Genomic DNA, 23,621 nt, shown 5'->3' with positions numbered 1-23,621 from the left:
TAAGTATTTCAAAAATATGACAGGACCAGACCCCTCACAAAGAGTGGAATTCACAAATGACAGAGGTAGTGAATCAAGGGAAGCTACGTGTGATGGAGAGAAGCCTCAGGAATCTTGCTGTGTACTAAACTGGGCTATTTTCTTAAGGGTAGCTCATTCTCTGGTACTTAAAAGTTTTGCTAATTAAAAGATATACTGTTTCCCTCCCCCCACCCCCAGTTTTTATGTTCATAAGACTGCTTAGTGATGGTAAAAGACACAGTTTTAAAAGTAGAGGAATTAGGACTTGTACGTTAAACGTGTATTACATATAGACTTCACATTGTGGTCTTTTTGAAGAAAGAGTAGAAAATATTAGTTGGGGGCGGGGTGGGGCAGGGAGAGCCATAATCTGTAACTCAAAGGTATCACCACTGGCATTTTGGCATATATCCTTCCCAATTTATAAATACATTATAAACAAAGATGGGATTATTTTACTATTATTCAATACCTTCCCTTTCTCATTAATCTAAAGTCTAAATATAGTATCTCATTTTATGGTTACATCATAATTTATTTTACTGGTTGTCTCTTTTTGCTTCTGAGTGTTGGCTACTATACACGTTGAACATTCTTACAATACTTGCAAAAAAAAGTACACCGGTTGGTTCAAAGGATATGAATATTTAAAAAATTTTTTGATGTCTATAGCCAAATTCTTCTTCGGTATGGTTGTACTATTTCAAACTGCCCCTGTCAACTGCCAGTTTTTCCCCATACCCTTGCCAAAGGGTTTCTCTAGATTAATGAGAAACTGAGCGCTGCCTTTATCCTTCGTATTTCCTTCCAATCTGGGAATTAAAATGTGTCAATTATCTGGAAAAAATTTTATGCCATTGAATTACCTACTTTTGTTAGAAAATATTTTAGCGACTAGAAATTTTTAAAGACATGTTTTTTGCCCTTTGCAGGAGCTCACTTATTGTCTAAGAGAGTGTTTTATGGATAGAAGATAATAACTGTCATGTTACAAATATTTTAAACAGATTTTTAATATCAAATAGTTACAACCAATTGTTTTATTCATAAAAGTACATAGCTCTATATGATAACTTTGTAAATTTGAACTTTAAGAGGATTGCAAACAGTTTTAGGATTAATATTGTATCAGCATGAGGTTAAATGAAGCGGCTGCTGATTCTTATTCCTGCCAAGAATAAAAATTACCTGATTTTAGAGTAAATTTCTTTTTTTCTATTATTTATTGCAAGTTTCACTCATTTTTTTGTAACTTCTGATATAATGCAATTTTTTTCTTCTTCAGCTTGACCAAGAATGTTCCAATATTTGTTTGCACTATGGCCTATCCCACTGTGCCTTGCCCTCTTCATGTATTTGAGCCAAGATACAGATTGATGATTCGAAGAAGTATACAGACTGGAACTAAACAGTTTGGGATGTGCGTTAGTGATACACAGAATAGGTATGCTTTTTGTCTAAATGTTTTTATTGATTCTTGAATTTTCTGTGAATATTGCTGAGAACGTGCATGCTTGTGGCTTGAACTTTTGGTACTAATTGGAGTTTTTCTTCTAGTTTTGCAGATTATGGTTGTATGTTACAAATTAGAAATGTACATTTCTTGCCTGATGGAAGGTCTGTGGTTGATACCGTTGGAGGAAAGCGGTTTAGGGTTTTAAAAAGAGGAATGAAAGATGGATATTGCACTGCAGACATTGAATACCTGGAAGATATTAAGGTATTAAAACCTACCCTTTTTCAGCATTGGTGTACTCTGTCCTAGGCATTGTACAGGCGTGAAGGCTGCAGTTTTCTAGGCACATTAACCAGTTCTTCCTGTCAAGAGACCCTCATCAATACTTAAGCAAATTAGCTCCATTACCTTTTTCTCATTTTTTTTTTGGAACTTTTTATTTTATAATGGAGGATAGCTGATGAACAATGTGACAGTTTCAGATGGACCTTTATATCATCTTGCTCTTATTGTGAGTTCCAAGAGAACTTGGGAGACCAGAACCTAGACTTTGTTGATTTCTACTGCCTTGACAACCACCACCATGCCTAGAATGTAGTCACATGTGTAGCTGTGTGGTAGTTACTTAACAAAAGCAGGGTGTTGAATTGAACTTCCAACCTAAGTTATGAAACCTGCTAATTCCTGCCCTTTTAAATGAATTAGTAGTCAAAGCTGATACAGTCAGCAGTAGATTGAACTTTGATGTAAAGGTAAACATGAAATCCTTGAATGGTTCTATATATTAAGATATGCCTAAGATAACCTCAGTGATAACATACAGAAACTCTAGAGCATCACAGATACAGCACTGTCATTATAATTATAGGTGGTATCTTACCTGGGGACGGTTAGTGTGATAATTTTCTTGAATAGGGTTAATGCTACCCTTTTGATATTTCTAGTACCTGCTTTAGCATCTGGAATTAGTTTAGTTACCAGAAAAATGATTTGAGATACTATAAAGATCAAATTAAAAGCAATTTTCTTTGGAAGGGCATTAGAAAAATCAGAAAATCTTGTACTGTCACTTGTTCATTGATCTGCTTGATCATCCCAAGCAGCATTTACTGAGTGTTAGCATTGGGCATTTCTACAAACAGTAGCTCACTGAATTTTCAAAAGTCAGATAGCGGGTGAGGAAGGTAGGATTCAGGCGTATTAATTATTAATGATTTGCCCAAGATCCTGTATTTAGTGTAAAGACGATAATAATTTAAAGCCAGCTCTCTGGCTTCACGTGCTGTGTTTTATCATTGCACTCTTGATAAGCTTCTCTGCTGATGAACTTCATTAAATCTGATACTGCCTATCCTGTTTTATTATAAAGATGCTATGGGAAAACTTTCTGCAGTGAACTAGAAGTATTGTGTGAGTTAGAATTTTGAGTTGATTGATATAGTCTGTGCCTTAGCATATTTGATTAATGGACTCATTTCCTAAAGGTGATATTCTTTGTAAAACTAATAAACTTATTTTAGTTTTGTGTAAATTTACATCTCCATATATTGGATCTGCTGACAAAATTCCTTGACATATAAATATGACAGTATGATAGAATATTGAAAGTATTATGGATTTGATGTTTAGAAAACTGAATTCTCTGTGTTGTAGTTTTAGGAATGTCTAATAATTTTTCTTCATCTTAGTGCCTCATCTATGTAATGATTTCTTGTTCATTCTGGAAAAGCTTCTCAAATTTGTTTTTTATATCAAGGCTATTTTTTCCCTTGGTGTTGTAATTCTGTTTTCTGTCTTTCAATAACATTTTAGATTCTGTTATTGCAAGGAAATTCCATAACTGTAAAACTTCTGCCAGCTTTTTAGCTCCTTTTTCTAACCAAGACTCATGATTTTTATCATTCCTTGTTTACCAAAGTTCATGGTTTGGTCCCTTGAATTTTATACAGCTGGAAACTAGATACTTTTTTCTTTTGTAGTATTTTAACAAGTGACATGTTTATTTTTTTAATCAAGATTTTAAAAATTGAAGTATAGTTGATTTACAATGTTAATTTCTGCTGAACAGGGAAGTGATTCATTTATACATAGAATATTAAAAATGTAAATATTTTTCATTTTGGTTTATTACAGAATACTGAGCATAGTTCTCTGTGCTATATAGCAGGACCTGGTTGTTTATCTGTTCTGTATATAAAAGCTTACATCTGCTAACCCCTGCTAACCTCTCCCTTCACCCCTCCACCAATCCCCTCTCCCTTGGCGCAACCACCAATGTATTCTCTGTATCCATGGTTCCGTTCCATAGGTTCATTTGTGTCATATTTTGAATCCCACATGTAAGTGATATCATATGGTATTTGTCTTTCTCTTTCTGCCTTACTTCACTTTACTGTAGTTGCAGCCATGTTGCTACAAATGGCATTTTTAAGTTTTTTATGGCTGAGTAGTATTGTATGTATGTACCACATCTTTTGTAACTTTTCATTTTATACTGGAATATAGCCAATTAACAATATTGTGATAGTTTCAAGTGGACAGCAATGGGAATCAGCCATAGCTATACATACCCATTTCCCCTCAAACTCCCTTCCCAATCAGGCTGCCACATAATATTGAGTAGATTTCCCTGTGCTGAAGACAGACCTTGTTGGTTATACATTAGCGGTGTGTACCACATTTATCCGTTCATTGTTTCCATGTCTTGGCTATTGTGAATAGTGCTGCTGTGAACACAGGGGTGCATGGATCTTTTTGAATTACAGTTTTATCAGGATGTATGTCCAGAAGTAGGATTGCTAGATCATACGGTAATTCTACTTTTAGTTTTCTGAGAAACCGCCATACAGTTTGCCATAGTAGCTGTACCAACTTACATTCCCACCAGTAATGAAGGAGGGTTCCCTTTTCTCTACACCCTCTCTGGCATTTGTTCTCTGTAGACTTTTAATGATGGCCATTCTGGCCGGTGTGAGGTGGTACCTCATTGTAGTTTTGATTTGCATTTCTCTAATAATTAGCAGTGATGAGTGTCTTTTTGTTATTTCTGTGCCTTGGGAGACTGACTTAAGAAAACCTATGGGAATGTTTTGCCTATGACCTCCTCTAGGAAATTTTATGGTGTCATGTCTTAAGTTTAAATCTTTAAGGCATTTTATTTTTCTGTATGGTGAGAGGGTATGTGCTAACCTGCATGTGTCTGGCCAACTTTTCCAATACCCATTGACTCCTTTATCCAAGATTAATTGATTGTAGGTTTCTGGGTTTATTTCTGGGCTCTCCATTTCTATTCCATTGATCCATATGTCTGCTTTTGTACCAATACCCCTTCAGTGGCATTAAGCACATGCACATTATTGTGAAAAAGCAGATGCTTTTTCAACTTCGATTTTTCAAGTCGTTAAAAAAGTTATGTTCTTTTGTCTCTTGTGTACTATATAGTCTTACCTTTTATATATCAGGATGTTTTTTAGAGTCTCATTGTTTTTATATTGAGTCATCCTTGACATATGAAAGGCTGACTAAGGTGGTATTTGTTCAGATGCATTAATGTATGTGAAATATAGTGCTCTCTGGCACAGAGCGAGTGGAATATGAGTGTGTGTTAAAGAAATCAATATGACATGGATGAGTTAATGCTCAGTCTTTCCACCTGTGTTTTATGTGCCTAGTCTTTTGGATCTTAGACTGGAAGGCTGAAGCATTTAATTTTGTATTTGCAGTTTGATGAACCAGTAGTCAAAAGGGCGTACAGAGGGGATGGAGGTAGGACTTTACAGCAGAATTTCATCATTGCATAATGTATTCTCTATCTTTTGATACTCTGACTTTATTATGCTATTTGTTGCATGTTTTGTTTTGGTTTTTTGACCCAACTCCCTGGTAAAAGTTGTAATTACGCTTTTCCTCTGTTCTCTTCCTACTTTTGCCACAGCATATCTGCACCTGAGACTTCCCCCGATCTTTCCTTTCATTGTAGCAGTGTATTCTTCTGCTTTTTTGTTCCACTGCTTTCAAAAGCCCTTTATCCAGAGATGAGTTCCCAGTCCCTGTAGACTTTTATCTGAGAACTCACTCTCCGTCTTGCCCCTCCCAGCTAGGGGCTGGTAGTTGGGTTCTGCAGTGTTGCACTGCTGACTCAGCAAGGCCAGGTTAGCTGTGCTCAGGCCTTGCTGTCTTTCTTAGTCTGGCCTATTGGTACTATGTGAGGCAGAAATGTATGGTATATGGGGTTTACTGTGTTCATAAGAATAATACTCCTGAGCATATGCCCAGAGAAAAACATGGTCTGAAAGGATACACACACCCCAGTGTTCACTGCATCACTGTTACAGTAGCCAAGGCGTGGAAGCAACTTAAATGCCCATCAACAGAGGAGTGGTGCATCTCTACAATGGAATATTACATAGCCATTAAAAAGTAGGAAATAATGCCATTTGCAGCAACATGGATGGACCTAGAGATTTTCTTGCTGAGTGAAGTAAGTCAGACAGAGGAGAAATATCATATGACATCCCTTGCATGTGAAATCTAAAAAGAAATGAGACAAATGAACTTATTTACAAAACAGACTCAGAGAACGACCTTATGGTCTCCAGGGGGGAAGAATGAGAGGGAAGAGATAGTTTGGGAGATTGAGATCGACATGTACGCTCTGGTTTATTTACAATGGCTAACCAACAAGGACCTCCCGTAGAGCACAGGGAACTCTGCTGCATGTGATGTGGCAGCCTGGATGGGAGGGGAGTTTGGGGGAGAATAGATACATGTATACCTTTGGATACCTATGGCTGAGTCCCTTTGCTGTCCACCTGAAACTATCACAACATTGTTAATCAGCTATACTCCAATAAAAAATGGAAAGTTCTTCAAAAATAACACTCTAATCCAGCACTGGAATAGGTATTCCTTGTTTAATATTTTTCCCCCTCTTCTATAACGTTGGTAGTGTGGATGGGAAGACTAAACACAGACATCTTACTGTTGTATTTCTAGGTTGAGAATGAAGATGAAATAGAGAACCTCCGGCAGCTTCATGATTTGGTCTATTCTCAAGCCTGCAACTGGTTTCAGAATTTAAGAGACAGATTTCGAAGCCAGATTCTTCAGCACTTTGGATCAATGCCTGGGCGGGAGGAAAACCTCCAGGTAGATGGCTTTGATACTGTTTCCAAAAGTTTCACTCTGTGTGTAAACCTAAATTAGTAGATTTTTAAGTTTCTTCATCTTTAGAGTTTTATTCAACATTTCATTTGTCCTGTCCTTAGATTCATGACCATATATTTCTAGCACAGTGGTACCCACTGCATCTTACATAGGAAGAGAAAGGAAACAGGTGTGAGCTGAGATGTCTGTTAGGAGGGAGTGCCAGAGAAGGAGAAAGCCCCTCCAGTGAGGATTTTTCAGAAGGAGGGATAAGGAGTCAAATGTGGGACATAGGAGGTCGGATCAAGATCGCACAGACACATCAAACTTATATCTACCTAAGGAGCGATTCTCACAGAACACCTACTGAACGCTGACGGAAAGACTTCAGACTTCCAAGAGGCAAGAAAACCTCCATATAACCGGGCAGGAAAGAAAAAGAGAGAGGAGGGAATTGGGATGGGACCTGCGCCTCTGGGAGGGAGCCATGATGGAGGAACGGTTCCTGGGAGGTCCCTCACTGGCAGGGAGACCAGCTGGGAAGAGGGGGCACTTCAGAGGTCAGACCCTGAGGGGAAGACGGGGGTTGCGCCTGGGGAGAGCCTGAAGGGGCTGGGGTGTGGTGCTCCCTGCGCACGGAAAGAAGCCTGGCTGCCAGAGAGGCAGGGCGCCGTTGTTGGGGGGCACAGGACCACCATAGGAGCTTCTCTCAGGCAGCAGGGGGCTGACTACATGGGCTCCGGGGCTGTTAGCTGCGACCGCTGTCCCGGACTCCCGAGGTGGCCGCACTCGCTGCCACCGCCGAGGGTTCCCTGAATGGGCGCCAACCCCTGCCCTTCCAGAAGCATCCACGAGCCGCGTGCCCGCGCACCCCTAGTGAGGGGCAACGACCAGTCAGCCTGAGGAAAGAGGCAGCGGACGTCCAAACCAAACAGCGCTCCGGCCAAAATCTATTACACCCACACAAGCTGTGCGGGGGTGCTCCCACTTGTAAATAGCTGTCGGAGACTACAGTGCCTAGTTGTTTCTCCTAAACACAGAGTACGAGAAATGTAAGTAAAATGAAGACGCAGAGGAGGCACTCCCAGTAAACAGACCCAAGAGAATTTCCCTGAGAGAACAATGAAATATAGGCCTCTTCAGTCTAGTAGACACCAGGTTCAAAAAGGAGGCAGTGAAAATAATTGAAGGAATTAAGAAGGGCTATCAATATAAATGCAGATTGTTCTAGAAAGGAACTAGAAACTATAAAGAGGAGCTGAGAAAAATTAGAAAACTCATTTGCTGAGATGAAAGCTAAGCTGAAGGCAATGAATAGTAGAATGAATCATGAAGAAAAATAAGTGTTCTGGAAGACAGAATAATAATGGAAATTACCCAATCAAAACAGCAGACAGGAAGCCAAATGAAAAAAAAAAAGCAATATAAGAATACCTATGGTATAAAAGAAAGTGGGCCAATCAATGCATAATAGGGATTTCAGGTGGGAATGAAAGAGAAAGAGGGATCAAAAATGTATTTGAAGAAATTATGACTGAAAATTTTCCAAACCTAAAGAAGCAAACACATCTCCAGGTACAGGAAGCACAGAGGATCCCAAACAAACCCACACCAAGACATGTTATAATTAAAATGACAAAAGTGTAAGGATTCTAAAGGTAGCAAGAGAAAAACAGTTAATTACAAGGGACTCCCCCATTTGGCTATCAACTGATTTCTCTACAGAAACACTGCAGGCCAGAAAGGAGCGGCAAGATGCATTCGAAGCCCTGAAAAGGAAGAACCTGCAACCTAGGATACTAGGCCCAGCAAGATGATCATTTAGAATAGAAGGAAAGACAGTTTCTCAGAAAAGCAAAAAGTAAAAGAATACATGAATTACTAAACCTATCCTTAAAAAAATAGTGAAAAGTCTTCCCTAAATAGACATCCAAAAAAAAAGTTCATTCTCTTCAAATGCACATACTACGGCACAGAACTAACCTCATTCAACAAGTAAGATATAGAAATCAGAAATCAACTACAGGAAAAGAAGTGAGAATGATTAAATAGAGACTGAACAGTATGCTACTAAAAAACCAATCGGTCAATGAGGAAAGCAAAAGTAGTACCTCGCACAGGTCAGAATGGCCATCATTTAAAAAGGCCACAAATAACAAATGTTGGAGAGAGAGTGGAGAAAAGGAAATGTTGGTGGGAATGTAAGTTGCTACAGTCACGATGGAAAACAGTAGGGAGATTTTATTTAGAAAGAGAATCTGACACTGTGAACTGCTCAATCCCAGATTAGCTTGGTGGTGGTGTGTTGCTGCTGGGCCTACATAACTACTTGTTTTGTTAACATTGTAAAATGTGGGTTCTTCTTAGGCAATCCCTAATGGACCGGCCTGGTGTTGGTGGCTTCTTGCTGTCCTTCCCGTTGACCCCCGCTATCAGCTGTCGGTTTTGTCAATGAAGTCTTTGAAAGAACGGTTGACAAAGATACAGCATATACTGACTTATTTTTCCAGAGACCAATCTAAGTAACCAACTGCTTGGATCCTCCTCTAAAATTACCCTTAATCTGGCTGGGGTGACGGCCAGGTTGTCCGCTGCCTTTGCACATCCAGTGCTGGTTTGAGAAATGTAAGGAAACTGTTCGTTTATGTTGTTTTTTTTCTTCAACCTCCTGAGTCATGTGGTTCTGCAAACGAATACCTTCAAGTAGGATTTAGACCACTAAGAACTTGCACAGAAAAACACACACTGAATGTGTGTTAAACCTCTACATTGTGATGAAGTTGCACTATGTACCATACTCTAAATGAAATGAGAACTGTGTGTGTGTATGTGGGGTGGGTGCGTGTGTGTGTGTGTCTCTGCACGTGTGGGTAGTATGAGTGCATTTTCTCTGGCTTTAAAATTTTAAAAGAAAAAAAAAAGCCATAGAGAGCAGTACTTGCCGAGGGTCATTTAATGCCCAAGTTTACAACAGTAGAGATACAAGTTTTTGCAAATTGAATTTGCCTCAGATTTCTCTGTCCTAATGCTTACTTTGCACAAGTATTTAAGCTATGGTATTGAGTATCACTCTTTGTCGGAAATACCGCTCTTGCTGAACCGTCTTGACCATTGACTATGACACAGTTTCTTATTTATGTAAATACATGCATCCCAATAGCCAGTGGGCATCGGATGCAGAACCTAGAGCCAGTTTTCAGGAACAACTGCAAACCTGACTTGGTACTGTGCATCTATTCATAAAACACTTAAAACTGTGAAAATATGGTTTACACTTAACTGTACATAAAAGTAAATGGAGAACTCAGTTCAGTACCAGTTCGTTTGTACATTTTGGGGGGGCTTTTCACATTAACTGCCCATCTGTGTAATTTATAGTTTGACATGATGTGTTTGTTTTAAAAAATTACATAGTATAAACCCATTAAGGATCTGAGGGAAAAGAAGAAGCTTAATGTAGAACTAAGCTTTTAAAGTATGTTTTTTTTTTTTTTAATCCTGGTCTTGGTGCAAATGTTAGTTATGCCTTATTCATATCACAGTTAGGTCACTATGCTGTGACATGGTCTGTATCCATGCTGCCCTAGAATACTTCTTTTGTAATTATTTGTTGCAGACTTGTGACTGTCCCTCTTAACTTTCTTTTATGTAAGTAATTTGTAAAAAGTTTCTTAAAAATTTTGCTTTTGCTTATTTAATTTTGAATAAAAGCTAAATTCATAATACTTTTTTCTTAATTACTAGGTCAATGTCAAAAAAAGAACATGAGTTTTCTTTACTGTTTTGTGTTATGAGATGTAAATAATACAGCTTTCAAAATATTTTTGAAATATGTTTTTTTGGTCGGCTTTTGACCAAACAGTGAAGTGTCTTAAGGAAGCTCTAGGCCCATCCTCTAAAGCACATTTTGCAACCTCTTAAAAGATTTGTCCCTAGTTGCTATATGATGCAGGGAGCTCAACCTGGTGCTTTGTGACAACCTAGAGGGGTGGGTTGGGGTGGGAGGGAGGTTCAAGAAGGACGGGACATATGTATACCTTTGGTTGATTCATATTGATGTATGGCAGAAATGAACACAAATTGTAAAGTGATTATCCTCTAATTAAAAATAATTTAAAAAAATATCTATGTCCCTTAAGGATAAAGATAAGACTCTTACTGACTCCTCTCAACTAAACAGTTTTAACTCCTTTGGTCCCCAGTTTCTCAGCTAAAATTTTTCAAATATAAATAAGTCATCTTAATATCAAATGTTTTTATTTTTCAAAAAGGCAGAAACGACTGCCTAGATAGAGGGCCACCCTTTGTCCCCACAATTATGCTACTCAAGAATCTTGAATAGTTGTACAGAAAATGTTCAAAGAATGAGCAATTTCCCAAAAGTACCGTGTGAATTGTTTCTGAAGTATTAGATTGAACTTTCTTATAATAAACTATCTAATGTCTGTTAAATAACTTAAATAGTGTCTGGGTGGTATCAATGAAGAGTTTACCTATATAGTTCTCAAATTATGTATTACATGGCAGCAGGAGTTACCTGGTGTTAGATCTACATCTGTGATATGTTTCTGCAGTGTGTCTACACACCCACAGCAGCAGTAAATGGTCTCTATATACACATGCTTTCTAATGGAAATTCACAGGTTTTATCTATCATTTGACCCTGGTTTTGTGGTAAATGATCTCCGATAATTACTATGTCTATAGATTTTTTTTAATCTTTGGAAATCTTTTTCCTCCTATAATTCCCATTCAGTTTATCAGAAAAAAAAAAAAAAAGCAGAAGAATCTGACATATTTTCTCTTGTCACTTTAGGTGACTAAGTTCTGCCAGGAATTCCATATCTCAAGCCAAGGTAGCTGGTTGTTGTGCTTCCCTTCTTAAACACCTGTCTCTACATGTGCAGTTCTTCCTATTCCTCAAGGTCAACTTGAATGCCTTCACTCAGCTAGAACCCTGAATCCATAACACTTTCCTTATACTTATAGCATTTGGGGGGGGATACCTGAATTAAATACATAAAGCCTCTCTTGAGTATTGAGACTAATGTCTAGCAGTTTAGACAGAGGTAATCTCCAAGACATAGGTTGACCATTGAACAGAGTTGAAATAAATACCAATTGAAAAAGGAAGTTGGATAAAGACGGTTAGATTGAGAAAATACTTGTGTCTTGTTTTCCTCCCCAAGTTTAGAACAGTGACAGAAAAGAAAATGAAATATAATGGCGCTGCAAAACCAAAGTCAGTGTTTTCTGGGGAAATTTCTGAGATTTGGAAACAGGATCTGATATAGAAGACCAGAGAAGAACATAGCTTTATAGAAACGGAGAACTACAGGGGAGCCCCAGACTGGTAGAGAATCTCGGTAAGATTCCTTGGGGAGGCGGCTAGATAGTCTGGCCTGTCCCCACTTGGCCTAGGCAGCAGGCAGCAACAGCAGCTGTTCTCAGGCCAAAGCACTGAATGTGGGCGTTGGGCCAGAGAAGACCATGAAACCATAAATAGCCACAGATCCCCAATGGGGTGGCGAGCCCTCAGGCACAGACAGCAAGCTACCAACCTCCCTCACGTAGGCTGTGTTCCAGCCTGCTCCATGGTCAGCAGAAGCAGGCTGCCTGGGACTGAACCAGCGAAGCCACAGGAAGGAACAAAGGCGAGTAGACAGCCGGCTCCTACGAATTTGAGGCAACACACTCTCAACAAAACAACAAATCCAGTGCCCTTTGATTGGAGGACGTGCAATTCCAAAAACTACCTGGGGATCTAAAATAAGTTCCTTAGACAGTCTTTGGCAACCAGTGAATGGGTCATAAAAATAAGCAAATGAGTTAAACAGAATGAATTCAGACACAGGATGAAGGAATGGGGCAGAGGGTGGGTTGGCGTCCTTTCTAGAACACAGTGCAGTGGTGGGCAGAGGCAGTGAAGGGGCTCAAACTCTTCGTGACCCCATGGACTGTAGCCCACCAGGCTCCTCTGTCCACGGGATTCTCCAGGCAAGAGTACTGGAGAGGGGTGCCGTTTTCCTTCTGCAGGGGATCTTTCTGACCCAGGGATGGAACCTGCATCTTTTGCGTCTCCTGCAATGGCATGTGGATTCTTTACCACTGGCACTGCCTGGAAGCCTAGTTTTTTCAATCAGTGAATGAATCATAAAAATACTAAGCAGGTGAGTTAAACAGAAGGATGAATTCAGACACAGGATGAAGGAATGAGGCGGAAGGTGGGCTGGCGTCCTTTCCAGAACACAGCGCAGAGGTCAGTAGAGCAAAGTAGGAGGGAAAGATCAAGACGTGGCTGCTGCTGCTGCTAAGTGGCGTCAGTCGTGTCCGACTCTGCGACCCCATAGACGGCAGCCCACCAGGCTCCCCCGTCCCTGGGATTCTCCAGGCAAGAGTACTGGAGTGGGTTGCCATTTCCTTCTCCAGGGCATGAAAGTGAAAAGTGAAAGTGGAGCCGCTCAGTCGTGTCCGAATCAGTGACCCCATGGACTGCAGCCCGCCAGGCTCCTCCGTTCATGGGATTTTCCAGGCAAGAGTACTGGAGTGGGGTGCCATTGCCTTCTCCACAAGACGTGGCAGAGAGATTCTAAGTTTTCACGTCCATCTGTACAACTTTAAGAAAAGCAGAGAAGAAACGAGACAAGTAATTGACTCAAGAGTAATAAAATAACCTATGGGCTTTCTTGGGGAATGGAGTTCATCCATTTAAATAGCACAATAAAGCAAACTTAGGTGACTAAAAACAGACAAAATAGCAATAATTCAAATTGGCTCATCGATCCACAGGGAGATGACTGGCTCAATGAGATGAATTTTCTTCCTAAGCCAACATGTAAATGCCAACATTTTTTAAAGAGAAGACATTTATGACCAGCTTAATAAATGAGTTCTCTTAGAGACCCGCCTCCAAATAGTTTTTGGCTGTTCACCAAAATTTAAATGTATCCTTCAGGAAATTTTTTGTCACAGTAGGATATTGAAGAGCATAGAGGCTTCATTTCAAAATGTGGTAGACACTCAACATTTAATCCTCAGAAAAGTCCTGTGAAGTAGTGTCCTTGTAAGGATGAAGAAGCAGCAACACTAAGTAGTTAAGTAACTTGTCAAAGGATCATACAACTGAACCCAGGCAGTCTGGCTCGACCTTAACCCCACATCAAGTTCTGAGACAGCAAAGAAGGTCTGAAAGTGACTGACGTGACTCTCTGACTTACAGGCTTTCCACTCGGGGGAGGGGTGCATTTTACAGTAATGGCATTAGAACTTGGGTCTAAGCACCCCACCAAGATAGTGAGACAGCCAGATCAGGCTCAGCCCTATATTTTTGGGAGCAGTGTAAATTATTAACAACCTTTTTAGAAAGTAGTATTGCAGGGTATATACATCAAGGATCTTTAAAATGCTCTTAATCTTCAATCCTGAAGGAAATCAACCCCGAATATTCATTGGAAGGACTGATGCTGAAGCTCCAATACTTTGGCCACCTGACCCGAAGAGCCGACTCACTGGAAAAGACCTTGATGCCGGGAAAGATGGAGGACAGGAGGATAAGGGGGTGACAGATGATGAGGTGGTTGAAATAGCATCACCAACTCAACGGACAGGTGTTTGAGCAAATTCCGGGAGACAGTGAAGGAATCCTGGCATACTGCAGCCCATGGGGTCTCAAAGAGTCAGACACAACTTAGCTACTGAAAAACAATCTTCAACCCAATGTCAGACTGTGGGGTCTTCTTATCCCACCTTGTTTCAAGTAGCAGAGACCCAAATTAAAAACTCAGAACAATGGAAAAATCTCATATACTTATGTACCCCATGCTTATCGTCTCTATTCTTTGAAATGCTTTTGTTGCTAAGTATTCAATGATTCCCAAATCTTAATCCATTTGATTTAACTGTAAACCAGAGTCACTGAAATTAGCCAAGATAAGTCTATGGACCCTTCCAAAAAGTGAAGGAAAGGAGGAAGGAAGGAGTGTGCATGTGAGATTCCTGAATTCAATTTTATCATCACTAACTGAATATGAAGACAGAGAAGTAACAGTGTGGCAACCTACAGAAACAAATCACTGAACAGCCTAACATGCTCCAACACATCTAAGCAAGGACAACAAAGAAAAACAAAATGACAAGGTGAAAGGTTGTAATAACTCCTTGTGCAAGCCAGTGAGTGAAAGAAAAACATACTTCTAGTTCCGGGAATGTTTCCACATCAGTGGAGTTAGAAGAGACTCAGGAATTACCTCTTGTATTCAAATGTTCAAGCTCAAGACAGGGCGGTAAGCGGCAAGTGAAAATAGACATCGATAACCAGGTCTCTCAGTGTGCAGCCTTTGGTTGGGCTCCTCTGAAATACCAGAACCCATACTAGGCACAGGCATGTGTGTTGTTGCTGAAAGCCTAATGCAAACCTGATTTCTCTTTTGTTAAGTGAGCTAGATTCTCACCTTGGCACTCCAATTTTTTAATAACTTCCCTGTTCTCTCAGTTTGAAAAATAGTTGAATTCTGTTCAGAGTTTCAGAATTAGTATTTCACTGTAAAGGTATCAAACTATGCTATCAATGCACATATATATACACACACATGCATCTCTCTATATGTACATTTATTTTTCTTTTCCCTTTATAATTATGTTAGACCATTGATATTCTTTCATAGATCTCTGATGCTGTGTTGTACTTTCCCTTTCTTTCCTCTTTCTGTTTCAGTTGAGATCATTTGCTTTGATGTTTGGGCACTGGTTTGTGTTGAGGGGTTCAGCTCTGTAATACTTGGAGAATTGGCATCCCTTTGTGTGGCTAAGTAGCCAGCAGGGGCCTTGAACTGACACTAACCCTCCCACGAGTGTGTGCTTTGCACAGCAATTTGGAGTCACAAGTTCCTGATGTGACTGCTGATAAACAGTCTCTCCTGCTTCCTAGTTTTCTCTACGTGTGCCTAAGAGCCCCTGGAGCTTAATTGAACCTTGCTGTTTATGGTTTGCATGAACTGATCCTTAGCCCAGGGCTTGCAAAGCACTGCACCTGTGGACCCTAATAACGGCATGTGCCCCCGGGTCCTCTGCTGCTGGAGCTCTGCCTGCTCCCGCCTCAGCCTCTCCGCGTGGCCCCCGGAGGCTGCCGTGGACCTCCGCCAGGACCTGTGAGTAATAACCTTCTCTGGTTCATTTTCCTTTTCCGTCTCTATCAAATTATGGCTCATCCTTCGACTCAGTACCTGAGGCTCTACTTAACAATTGTTAATTTAACAAAAATCACAACAGTTTGCTGGAGGCTTTTTGTTGGTGTTGGTGTTTTATGTTTTCCCGGCTGCCTGGGTTCATAGCAGGGGGTGAGTTTTCAGTGCTTGCTTGCCTAGTGAGTAAGGGGGGTTCTCTCTTATCCTGGGCCCCCTCGGTTGGAGACACTCCACTCCATCATGAACTCTGAAGATGGCTCTGCTGGTTTTGTATGTAGAGGATAGATTTCTATTTAAAGCCACTCAGTTCGTGATGCTTTGTACCACAATCTCAGGACATTAATACAGCATTCAATTCAGACTGACAACAAGGATTCTGATGCAAAGGCCATGTGGAAGTGGGTCTGAAACTGGCTGAAAACTTCCTCTTTTAGACAATTGATTCTAGTAACGAGAGTTGGGTAATTTGTAGGTAAAATTGCCAGAAATGAAGAAAGGGAGGGACTTAAAGATGAATCAACAGATGAGACTCAAAATAATTCTGCTTGAAGACCCCAGAAGTGTTCATTGGCACATCCATTCAGAAGAGCTGGTAAACATGTGACCCACGGACAAGAAAATCCTCCTCCCAATGTGGAGACAAGGGAACCCTCTCGCACTGCTGGTGGGAATGTAAACTGATACAGCCACTGTGGACAACAGTTCGGAGGTTCCTTAAAAAAACTAAAAGTTAAACTACCATATGTGCCAGTAATCCCACTCCTGGGCATATACACTATGAAACCATTAATTCAAAAGGACACATGTAACCCAGTATTCACTGCAGCACTGTTTACAGTAGCCAAGACAGGAAAGCAACCTGAATGTCCATCAGCAGAGGAATGGATAAAGAAAATGTGATACCTATACACAATGGAATATTACTCAGCCATTAGAAGGAATGAAATAATTGCATTTGCAGCAACATGGATGGACTAGAGATTGTCATACTGAGTGAAGTAAGTCAGAGAAAGAGAAATGTTATATGACATCCCTTAATTGCAGAATCTAAAAAGAAATGATACAAATGAACTTACCTGAAAAACAGAAAACAGACTCATGGACTTGGAGAACGAACATTGCCAGGGGGGAAGGGATAGTTACAGAGTTTGGGATAAACATGTAAACACTGCTGTATTTTAAATGGATAACCAGCAAGGTCTTACTGTATAGCAAAGGGAAGTCAATGTTATGTGGCAGCCTGGATCGGAGGGGAATTTAGGCAAGAATGGATACATGTATATGTATGGCTGAGTCCCTTTGCTGTCCACCTGAACTCTCAAAACATTGATAATCAGCTATACTCCAATATAAATTTAAAAGTCTAATAATAAAAAAAGGAATGAAATTGGGTCATTTGTAGAGATGTGAATGGACCTAGAATCTGTCATACAGAATGAAATAGAAAGACAAATATTGTATATTAATGCATATATGTGGAATCTAGAAAAATGGTACAGATGAAACTATTTCCAGGGCAGGAAAAGAGACACACACAGGTGCAGAGAACAGACAGTGGACATTGGGGGGGGGGGGTCAAATTGGGAGATTAGGATTGACATATATACACTAAGGTGTAAAATAGCTGGAGGGAAGCTGCTGCATGGCACAGGGAGCTCAGCTTGGTGCCCTGTGATGACCTTGGAGGAGATGTGTATACATATAACTGATCCACTGTGTTGTACAGCAGAACCTAATACAACATTGCAAAGCAATCATACGCCAATAAAAAACAATAATAATTTTAAAAGAATATGGAGGTTCTTTAAAAAAAAAAACTAAGAATAGAACTATCATATGATCCAGATATCCTATTCCTGTGCATATATCCATAGAAAATCACAATGCAAAAAGATACAGGCAAAGCCACAGTAATCAAAACAGTATGGTTCTGGCACACAAACAGAAATATAGATCAACAGAACAGGGCAGAAAGTCCAGAGGTAAACCCACACACCTATAGTCACCTAATCTATGATAAAGGAGGCAAGACTACACGGTGGAGAAAAGATAGTCTCTTCAATAAGTGGTGCTGGGAAAACCGGACAGCTAAATGTAAAAGAATGAAATTAGAACACTAACACCATACACAATAGAGAACAGTATGGAGGTTCCTCAAAAAAACTAAAAATAGAGCCACCATATGATCCAGTAATCCCACTCCTGCACATATATCTGAAGAAACTCGTAATTTGAAAAGATACCCACACCCCAATGTTCATTGCAGCACTATTCACAACAGCCGAGACATGGAAGCGACCTAAAAAGTCCATCAACAGAGAAATGGATCAAGAAGGTGTGGTGTGTGTGTGACTGCAGTGCTACTCAGTCATAAAAAAGAACAAAATAATGTCATTTGCAACAACACAGATGGACCTAGAGATTGTCATCTTGAGTGAAGTCAGAGAAAGACAAATGTGCTATCACTTATATGTGAAATCTTAAAAAAAAAATGGTACAAATGAACTTACTTACAAAACAGAAATAGAGTTACAGATGTAGAAAACAAATTTATGCTTACCAAGGGGGAAAGGGGGCGATACATTAGGAGTTTGGAATTAACATATACACACTACTATATCTAAAACAGGTAACTAATAAAGAGCTACTGTACAGCACAGAGAACTCTCCTCAGGGCCCTATAATGGCCTGTGTGGGAAAAGAATCTAAAAGAAGAGCGGTGATAGGTATATGCATAACTGATTCGCTTTGCTGTACACCTGAAACTAACACAACATTAACCATACTCCAATATAAAATAAAAATTAAATTTAAAAAAAGTGTACACACCAAAAATACAAAGATTTAATGAACTATCACACAGTGAAGATATCTGATTTAAGCAACAGAATAAAGCTAGTACCAAGAAATGCCTCTTGCTCTCCTTCCAAATTATTACTATCTCACCTCCTCCCCAAATGTAACTACTACCTTGATTTCTAAAACCACTGGTCAATTCTGCCCGTTTTTCAATTTATATAAATGGAATCACATGATATATATTCTTTGTGTTTGCCTTATTTCAATCAAGATTATTATTATAGCTTGTTCATTTTCCTTGTCATAACGGTTTTATGAGCTTACTACAGTTTTTAAATTTTTCTACTATTGATAGACATGGTTTATTTTCAGGTTTTTTTTTGCTACCATGAGTCATGCATTTGTGTATGTATCTTAATGGAGACACACACACTGGGGAGGTTAAAAAAGGCTGTGAGGCTAAGTGTGCTGGGATCACTCTCAAATGCTAGGAAAACCCAAGGATTGGTTGGCCCTGGGTTTTGTGCCATTTTGTTGTATTAAATTAATGGAATATTGATTTGCAGTGTAACCCAGGATTAGGAAGGAAGCAAATGTTTTTCAGTTATCCTGTAGGCAAGGGCAAGTCTGAGAGATGTCTGACTTTTTACCTACGTGGGGTCAGCCTACGATTTGGAGTGAGGTGAATATGCATAAACTCCGCATGTTTTGATTGTTAACCTAATGCCTACAACCGTAACTATGAGTTTAGAATTTAGATACAGGGATCTTCAGATTGAAACACAATGCCAGCTCTTCTTAATTAAGGAGAAAACAGTTTCTTAGCAAGGTAAAATTTTCTGATCTGTTCATAAAGATGTGTCAAGAAATACCTATACTCCACTTCTGCATGGGATAATCTGGTGATTTGTTAAATACTCTGAATTTCTAAAAATTTCTGTCTCGATTGTTAAATCTCTTTCCTTGTAGAGACACACAAGCGTCCCCTGGTGGCCAGGAAGATAACTGCAATCTGAGATGTCATGTTTTTAGGAAAGTCTCATTCTAGACTACTATTTTCCTGCACAGTCCTTTAGGGGGAAATGGAGGAAATAGGGAGACTTGCTTGTAAATATTAAAAGCTCACACCTCCTTTCCTACCTCACACTGATTGCCAGAAAGACTTACAAATGCAGCAAAGAGTACTGCCCAAACCTTAAAAGCAAGGGTTAGGCTGACTGCTCACCACACAGACTTAGATCATTGTTTTTGGTGGCTTGGTTTTAATGTAATTACAATATATAACACATTTTTATATGAAAATTAAGTAACATATAATAAGCAACAAGCAAAATTTCCTCATCATTTCTTCCTCGCATTCGAATTTTTCAGCTCCGTAAGGGCTCTGTTCACTGTTTGGACATGTTTTTAGATAGGAGAGACTTGCTGGAGGTTTTTTCAAGCTAAATTAGAAGAAAATTGGAAAAAAACAACAACAATGTAGCAGGAAGCTCCATCTGTCACATTTCCTCAGTTGCAGAAATAAGTCTCAATTAAGAAATCTAAAAATTCCACCCATGAGCTTTCAAAGATTCAAAATTTTTAACAATTGACGCTAACATGAATAAATGCCAAATCTCAAACTTCATGCTGTCTACTAAAATGATACCACATAAAGACTATCTGTAGTGAATCTTTACCCTCACCACAATCTTTTACTAGTTTATCTCCCATTTGGTTGAGATTTTTCTTGCTGTTGGTGTTAAAATATGAAAAGGGACAATGAGTCCACTGTCAAATCAAACTTTTTAACAGTAAGTCACTCAATTGTGTCCAACTCTTTATGACCCCATGGACTGTAGCCCACCAGGGCCCTCTGTCCATGGAATTCTCCAGGCTGTGGGTTGCCATTCCCTTCTCCAGGGGACCTTCTTGACCCAAGGATCAAACCCAGGTCTCTTGCACGGCAGGCAGATTCTTTACCGTCTAAGCCATGAGGACTCTGGTCCTAAAGATATATGCATCTCTGTAAGCTAGTCAAACCACACAGATACCCCCTTGTACTATGTTAGACTATTGACTAGATCCTGGTTTTAGGCTGAGGAAGATAACCAGAGGATGCTTTCTCAGCGATCCATACCTATCATGGTTCCTTGTGGCTCTTAACGATTGGGAGTGTATGTCACTGGCATTCCTGTGACCCACTTACATCTTAAATTCAAGCCAGTCTTTGCCTCCCCTCCCCCAGTGTGAGAAGTCACCGAGACCCAGGAGAGCTTTGGCTGCAGAGCCACCTGTTAGCACACCTTCAGGGCGACTGTGAAGCCACAGTCACTTCTGTTTTTATTCACACAACGGACATCTAGTGTGTCCGGCCAGATGCTTGGCAACAAAAATGAGTAACACAGAATCCCTGCCTTCAGGAAGTTCTCCTTATAATTCGGATGTTTAACAGAGTTAAAAGACAAAACTGATTAGAACAAAATACTGACAACTTCTGAGATAGAAACTTCTGTGCAGAATATATAAATAGCTCCTATAAATCAATAAAAAAGCGCAAATAATCCAATATAAATATTCGAAGGATATGAATGGCCATTTCCGGAAAGGAGAAATACAAATCATTAGTACATTGTTGAACCTCAATAGTAGTCAGGAAAATGCAAATTAAGATAATAAAAAGGGCTTCCCTGTGGTCCAGTGGTTAAGAATCTGCCTGCCAATGCAGGGGACATGGGCTTGTCTTCCTCTGGTCCAGGAAGATCGCACATGCCACGGGTCAACTAAGTCCGTGTGCCACGAATTCTGAGCCCTTGCACTAGAGCCTGTGCTCCAAGACAAGAGAAGCCACCGCAATGAGAAGCCCGTGTGCTGCAGCTAGAGGGTAGCTCCCACTCACTGCAACTAGAGAAAACCTGTGCATAATGAAGACCCAACAGAGCCAAAGGTAAATTAAAAAATAATAATAATAATAAAGAGATGTCATTTTAAACCTATTAGGTTAGAAAACAGTAGATCATCAGCATCCATTATTAGGTGTGGGGAGATGGCACCCCCAAGCTCAACTGGTGACAGCATAAATTGGTGTGTCATATGGGGCAACCTTTGAATTTTAACTTAAACATACTCACATTCTGTGATCTAGAAATCTTGTCTTGAGGTATATTTCTAAGAGAAATAGTCAAGCATCTGCAAGGAGAGAGCTTACAGAGTAATCTCTGTTTGTAATGCCAAGACGCAGAAAACGCCTAAATGCTCACCAGCGGAAGAACGGGTAGTTAAACATACTATTATTAGTTCTAGACAACAGAATGTTATGAAGCATTTGGAAAGAATAAGCTCTGTTTCTGTGGACATGGAAAGCCCTCCCAGAACATTTCCCAGAATGGGATAACCCATGGCTTTATCGAGAGACCTACTAAGTACCCATCATAATAAATAGGAAAGGCCCGGCCAAGATACCCCACTGGAGGACCACCCGTCACCTCTCTTTGCTCTCTCCTCTCTCTTTCTGAAAATTCCTTTAGATGGATTTTTCTCCACTTAGATTTGTTCTCAACTTCTAGTTTTGTCTTTTCTCCTATTTTCTATCTCCTTTTTTCCTTAACGTTCAACATACCTGGAATTTCCACAACATTAGCCTTCAAAACTTAATCACAAATTGTTATTTCAGTTACCATTTTTATAAATTTCAAAGATTTTTTTTTTTCTGTTTTCTTCCTCTTTCTCCTCCTCTTCTCCCCCCCCCCTTTTTTCCCCCAACATTCTCTCCTGACACTATTAACCATAGCTTTTGTTCCTTCCTGCATCTCCTGTTTCCACTCAGCTTATTTTCCCCATTTCTTGGTTTTGGTCTTCATTTTTGATGCCAGTGCTTTTCCTTGAATGTGTGATGACTTTTAGTCATCCGTTCATATTTTAGAGAGACTCAGACAAGTAGGGCTGGGTTTGTTAAAGGCTGGTGTAAAAAATGAATAAACAGAAACTTCAATTAAATAGAGTATGGAGACCAGAAGGGGGAGCTCTCAGGCCCTGTGACAAGAGCCGACTCTGATAGGAAGAAGAAATACCTCTTCTTTCCTGGTAAGGACTCAGCCTAAATATTCATTGGAAGGACTGATGCTGAAGCTGAAACTCCAATACTTTGGCCACCTGATGTGAAGAGCCAACTCACTGGAAAAGACCCTGATGCTGGGAAAGACTGGAGGCAGGAGGAGAAGGGGACGGCAGAGGATGAGATGGTTGGATGGCATCACTGACATGAATCTGAGCAAACTCCAGGAGAGAGTGAAGGACAGGGAAGCCTGGCATGCTGGAGTCCATAGGGTAGCAAAGAGTTGGACACGACCTAGTGACTGGACAACAGAAAAGGAAAAGCCATGGATTCTGTTCGCTGGAGCCCTCCCAACATTCTTCCCCCCTATAAAAGTGCTCTTCTGCCCTTGCCGTGTGGGAGACTCACATGCTGTTTGCCACGATTGCAGCCCCAAATTGTAATTTTCTGATGATCCTGAATAAGCCTATCTTTGGAGAAATAGCCATGTATTTGTTTCAGGTCAACAGTGCCTTCACAGGAGACACCAGGCGGACAGCCTTGTGTGGCTGCATTTTTCTCCAAGGTCCTTCCTGTCTCCAGAACAGAAGGCAGGTGCCAAGTGTGGGAATGACATTGAGGACACATTGTTCAGGGTCTGGATTTTTCTTCACTTCCCCTCTATTTATCTTCTGCTCAATATGGGGTCTGACATCCATGGCACCTTGGGATCAAATCCTGAGTGTAACCCTCCTGACTCCCACAGGTATTAATTCCCCCTCGCCCCCATTTCCAGCCCCTAGCCTCATGCCTCCCTTTGCAGACCAGACTGCCTCCGCCTCTAAGTTCTGGGCCCCTGGGGCCATCAGTTATCAGTTCTCCCATCATGGAAGCCTTTGGCCTGAACTTCTGTTCAGTCATCACCGCTTAATATTTGTTGTGAAACTTTTCCACGTAAAAAAGATTAACATATTTGGTCATTTTACGTTGAATTGGAAGTCTGAAA

General features: G+C 40.2%; 1 protein-coding gene across 3 annotated transcripts in view; it reads left to right on the top strand.

The window, feature by feature from the left end:
* The window catches only part of LONRF1 (LON peptidase N-terminal domain and ring finger 1), a 68,107-nt gene that overhangs the window by 32,344 nt on the left and 12,142 nt on the right, over window positions 1-23,621 (top strand). For 2 of the 3 annotated variants that reach the window (XM_081520949.1, XM_081520947.1), the window contains exons 9-12: window positions 1,307-1,465; window positions 1,579-1,741; window positions 6,473-6,625; window positions 8,990-10,345. In XM_081520949.1, coding sequence (XP_081377075.1) covers window positions 1,307-1,465; window positions 1,579-1,741; window positions 6,473-6,625; window positions 8,990-9,148 — 634 coding nt within the window. In that variant the 3' untranslated portion in view covers window positions 9,149-10,345. Of the gene's footprint in view, window positions 1-1,306; window positions 1,466-1,578; window positions 1,742-6,472; window positions 6,626-8,989; window positions 10,346-23,621 lie in introns of those variants that run through there. The other variant, XM_081520948.1, reaches the window with a different exon arrangement.

The sequence above is a fragment of the Giraffa tippelskirchi genome, chromosome 8, assembly GCF_054371585.1.
Source record: "Giraffa tippelskirchi isolate mGirTip1 chromosome 8, T2T-mGirTip1v1.2.pri, whole genome shotgun sequence".
NCBI classification, from domain to species: Eukaryota; Metazoa; Chordata; class Mammalia; order Artiodactyla; family Giraffidae; genus Giraffa; species Giraffa tippelskirchi.
Note: the sequence above shows the minus strand (reverse complement) of the source record. Positions and strands in the feature narration are given on the sequence as shown.